At 42.1% G+C, this 4,875-nt stretch overlaps 1 protein-coding gene across 1 annotated transcript in view; it reads right to left on the bottom strand.

Annotated features, from left to right (window-relative positions):
* Nucleotides 1-1,745: 1,745 nt before the first annotated feature.
* LOC109910488 (trinucleotide repeat containing adaptor 6A) overlaps nt 1,746-4,875 on the bottom strand; it is a 99,358-nt gene continuing 96,228 nt past the window's right edge. The window contains exons 19-20 of the mRNA XM_048609709.1: nt 2,575-2,682; nt 1,746-2,011 (exon numbers count right to left, since the gene is read on the bottom strand). Coding sequence (XP_048465666.1) covers nt 1,746-2,011; nt 2,575-2,682 — 374 coding nt within the window. The remainder of the gene's footprint in view (nt 2,012-2,574; nt 2,683-4,875) is intronic.

Below are 4,875 nucleotides of genomic sequence, written 5' to 3'. Positions count from 1 at the left end.
AACCCTCAGCCTTCCTGCTCCTCTGATGCTGCTTGGCCTGCTGTGTTCATCCAGCTCTACACCTTGTTATCTCATATTCTCCAGCATCTGCAGTTCCTACTATCTGACCAGAGCCTTATACAGGTTTAGCGATACATCTCTGCTCTTGTATTCTAGCCCCCTTGAAATGAATGCTAACATTGCATTTGCCTTCGTGACTGCCAAATGAACCTGCATGTTAACCTTAAGAGAATCCTAACATGGGCTTTCGAGTCTTTGTGCTTCAGATTTCTGAAGCGGTTCCCCATTTAGAAAATAAACTATTTTTCTATTCTTCCTACCAAAATTCATAACCTCACACTTTCCCCACATTGTATTCCATCTGCCACTTCATTGCCCACTCTTCTAACCTGTCCAAATCCTTCTGCAGCCTCCCACCTCAACACTACCTACCCCTTCACCTATCTTTGTGTCATCTACAAACTTAGCAACAATGCCCTCAGTTTCTCTGTCCAGATCACTAATGTATTATGTGAATAGTTGTGATCCCAATACTGACCTCTGCAGAACTCCACCAGTCACCAGCTGCCATCCTGAAAAGGGCCCCTTTATCCCAGTCTATGTTCTGCCAGTCAGCCAACGCTCTACCCATGCCAGTACCATATTGCCAGGAATGGAGATTGTAGCGTCAGGAGGGACTGGATATGTTAGGTTTGATTTTGTTGGGACAGAGGAGAGATTTAATTGGAGTGTATAAAATTAGGAGGAACTTGGACTCAGTGGATAGAAAGGACTTATTTACCTCAGCAAAGAGCTCAATAATCAGGAAACCTAGAATAATAGGATTTGGCAAAAGGTTAAGAGAAGAGTAGAAGAAAAATTTTTTTCATTTAGATAGTGGTGGGTGTTTGGAACTCAGAGTGGCATAGGTAGAAACCAAATCCCGTTTTAGAAAATTACTTGGATATGCACTAAAAATGTCACATATAGGACTATGAACTAAGAGCTGAAAAATTATATTTGGCCGAAATCCCCTTTTCAGTAAGCACACAGTGGGGCAAACAATTTCCAGCAAATGCTGTTCATTTTCTGTTTCTATGTGTTACTATGTTAAGATACCAATTAGAAACACAAGTAGAGGTTCACACAGAGAGGCGATGGCTTAGTGGTATTATTACTGGTCTGTTAATCCAGAGACTCAGGTTCGATTCCCGCCACAGCAGATGGTGGAATTTGAATTCGACAAATGTCTGGAATTAAGAGTCTAATGAAGACCACGAATCCACTGTTGATTGTCAGAAAACGCCCATCTGTTTCACTAATGTCCTTTAGGGAAGGAAACTGCAATCCTTACCTGGTCTGGTCTGCATGTGACTCCAGACCCACAGCAACGTGGCTGATTCTTAACTGCCATTTGGGCAATTAGAGATAGACAATAAATGCTGCCTGGTCAGCGACGCTCTCATCCCGTGAATAAATAAAGGGAAAAAAAATTGTATTGAATAGCTGCTGGTGCTTGTGTGACATATTCAACACAATTCACAACTTCCAGGAGCAGGAAATAAATGAATGGGCAAGGAGTGAGGTGGGGGAGAGAGTGAGTGAGCGAAGTGGTGTCGGGAGGGGCAAGTAGGCTAAACACATCAATGCGTAATTGCTTCTAGAACAAACGCTTCCAGAAAACGACTTTGCCAGTACTATAATATCTACACAGCAACAAAGCTTCTGTAATATGATTTAATTTGAATTGCAGCCAATTCTTTATTTCACTTACTGCAGTGGAAGAGAAACGCTATGCCCCACACCCTCTTACCAGGATTGTATCTGGACTCTGAAGTCCCCCATCCTCCACCCACACGCAGCGAGCTATTTCCCCACGAGGACGAAGGCTTCTGATTGGTCAACCCTGGTGGTGGACGGGATGGAGCAGTAGTGTTTTTGGGTGGCAGGGGGACTTTCCACAGCTCATGAGCAAGGGAAGCGTTGGTAACTGGACCAGGAGACCAAGTGGATTTGGGGTCACCAATTCTGGCTGCAAATTGAAAGGATAAAAAAGGTTAGCATTCAATTATTAAATCTCGCAACGTACACCTATTACTGCCATGTGGAACTTGCTAATTTACAATTATTCAGCTTTTTAAATTTAGATTTCAATACCAACTGCCAGATGCATTCCCCCAAATAACTTGCACAGTGAGGAATGGATGCTGGTTGCAGTCGACTGTGAACAGTCCCTCAAACACACTGAGCAATAAGGGGAAAGATTGGTGATTCTGTCAATTCTCAGCAGTGAAGAAGAAAGCATCATGTCTGAACAGACCCTTGCCACCTCTTGGTTGTTCCTGGGCAGCAGTGACCTAGTGATAATGTGTGCATCCACTGTCAAATTGGAGGCCAGGCTAAGAAGGAAATCAAGAGGTAGGGAGTGTTGATTTATGAAAATCTGGCCATTAAAAATGTTTAATGAAATGTCTTAGCTACAGCGATAATCTATATCTTATCTGCAGCCTGTGCATTTGCAGGCTTTGCATAGTGACTTGATCAGAGAGAGATTTCTGTAAGGTTTAATAGCAGGCTTTGTACAAAGATTCCTACCTGGAGTGCTTTGTGCTGTACTGCTAAGGGAACTATTGTAGCTGGAGGCACCAACAAGGGACCAGGCACTAGTTGAAGGCAGCGTGGTGTTCATAGATGAGGACGACCCTATTGAATATAAACAAGGTGATGCATCAATGGCTTGCTGGGAGGTGTATGACAGAAATTATTTAAACCAGGTAACAAACTTTTAAAAAAAGTACTAACCTATAATTTCTTAATGTTAAATGAAATAGGTTGGTTCAGTAAAATAAAAAAATTGAGACTTTTAAAACAGCAAACAATTCCCACACCCTTCACACCACCCCCTCCAAAAAAAAAAGTACAAATGCTCTTATTCAAGAACGACCCCTCCCTTTGTTCATATCAGGAATATATCCAGAGTTCCCAGTTGCTATGACATTTCTCAATTCCCTCTCTTCCTTATACAAGTACCTCACTGGCCACTCAGATGTGGTAAATGGGGGGCGGGGGGAGATTGTGCTTGGGGTATGCGCACACACAGGCGTGTGTCAGCATGTGCATCTGTAAATAGCTATTGCTTGTGGTCCACAACTGTAACAATGAGTAGAAAGAGTAATAAGGTCCTGCAGAATTTGGGGGAGCTAGGAAGGAAACTAGTTAGCATGCAGTAGCTCAAAAGACCATAATCTTTGGATTACTACTAATCCCATAGTGCATTTAGAGCTACTAGAATAAAGTAGTTCTAAAATTTGTGGCTTGAGAAATGGTGCTGGAGAGATGGCTTCAAATTCCCGGAACCTGGGACAGTTCTGGGTAGATGGAATTCATACAGTTCCAATGATTTGCACCTGAGCAGAGCTGGCACCAATGTCCTTATGGAGCAATTTATTGGTGCTAATGGGAAGGATTTTAACTAACTTGGCGGTGGTGAGGGACATGGGAGGCCGCACAAAGAATTGGGAGAGACAGACTACACTAATACTGAAAGGGTCAAGACAGTACTTTCCAAAGTGGCAGCTTGGACCCCAAGTGGGATTGCAAGCTCCAAGACAGTAATCACCTAATTACCGTAACATGGATTGGAACGGTAACTGTATAAACAGCAGAGGGAGCAAGAGATTTTAGGATGTATTCAGGACAATTTCCTATGCAAGTGTGCTTTCAAACTATCAAAGGAGGTGGCGTTTGCTGGAAGGGATGATGGAAATGACATGGATCATTTGTCAGAGTAATATTTAGGTGACAGTGATCATAGTATCATTAAGGTTTAAGTTGGTTATGGAAAAGGACAAGAATCAATCCAGACCAAGAATAATTAATTTACAACTTCTAAAAATATACATATTAGTAATGCAGTGTATAATTAGCATATGGAAAGCACTACGAGTTTCAGGTAGAGGTACATTCAATCATGACTTTCAAAATAGAACTAGACATCTATCTTAAGAAAGGAAACATTGAGACTTGCAGGTAAGTGGAACAAGATGTGTTGCTAATACAGATAGCCAGGCCAAATAATTTCCTTCTGCACTAAGCATTCTTTGAATCTACATCAGTTTCTAGAACATGACTCAATTTACACTGAAGGAATTTAAGTACGCAATTTACCTTTCGTTGAGAGTACAATTTACCTTTAGTTCAGCTTCATACGCTCTCCCTCACTCCCTCAAATTAACCCCTTCTCAAAATTAAATCCTTGACTTCACCATGTATCTAACTTGGCAGGGGACTGGGATCCAGAGAGAAGGTTCAGCAGGAGGAGATGAACAGCCAAAATTAGAAGAGACAGCAAAGGAGTAACGAAAGCAATAATGACATTATGGGCCAAATAAGGCACACGGAAGTTTGTCATAGTCAGAGATATACAGCACCAAAACAGACCCTTTGGCCCAACCTGTCCATGCCAACCAGATATCCTATATAAATCTAGTCTCATTTGACAACATTTAGCCCATTTCCCTCTAAACCCTTCCTATTCATATACCCATCCAGTTGAGTTTTAAGTGTTGTAATAGTACTAGCCTCCACCACTTCCTCTGGCAGCTCATTCCATGCACGCATCACCCTGTGTGGAAAAAGTTGCCCCTCAGGTTGCTTTTATATCTTTCCCCTCTCACCTTAAACCTATGCCCTCTAGTTTTGGACTCTCCCACCCTGGGCAAAAGACCTTATTTATTTACCCTATCCATGCTGGTCATGAATTTATAAACCTCTACAAAGGTTATCCCTCAGCCTCCAACACTCCAGGGAAAATAGGAGTTTGGATAGTATTTATTTAAATGTAAGGAGTCTGACAAACATGGCAGATGAGTTGAGGGCACAAATTAAAACAGGGAG

The sequence above is a fragment of the Rhincodon typus genome, chromosome 21 (assembly GCF_021869965.1).
Source record: "Rhincodon typus isolate 14 chromosome 21, sRhiTyp1.1, whole genome shotgun sequence".
Taxonomy (NCBI): Eukaryota; Metazoa; Chordata; class Chondrichthyes; order Orectolobiformes; family Rhincodontidae; genus Rhincodon; species Rhincodon typus.
The sequence above is the reverse complement of the archived record's forward strand: the minus strand, read 5'-3'. Positions and strand labels throughout refer to the sequence as shown.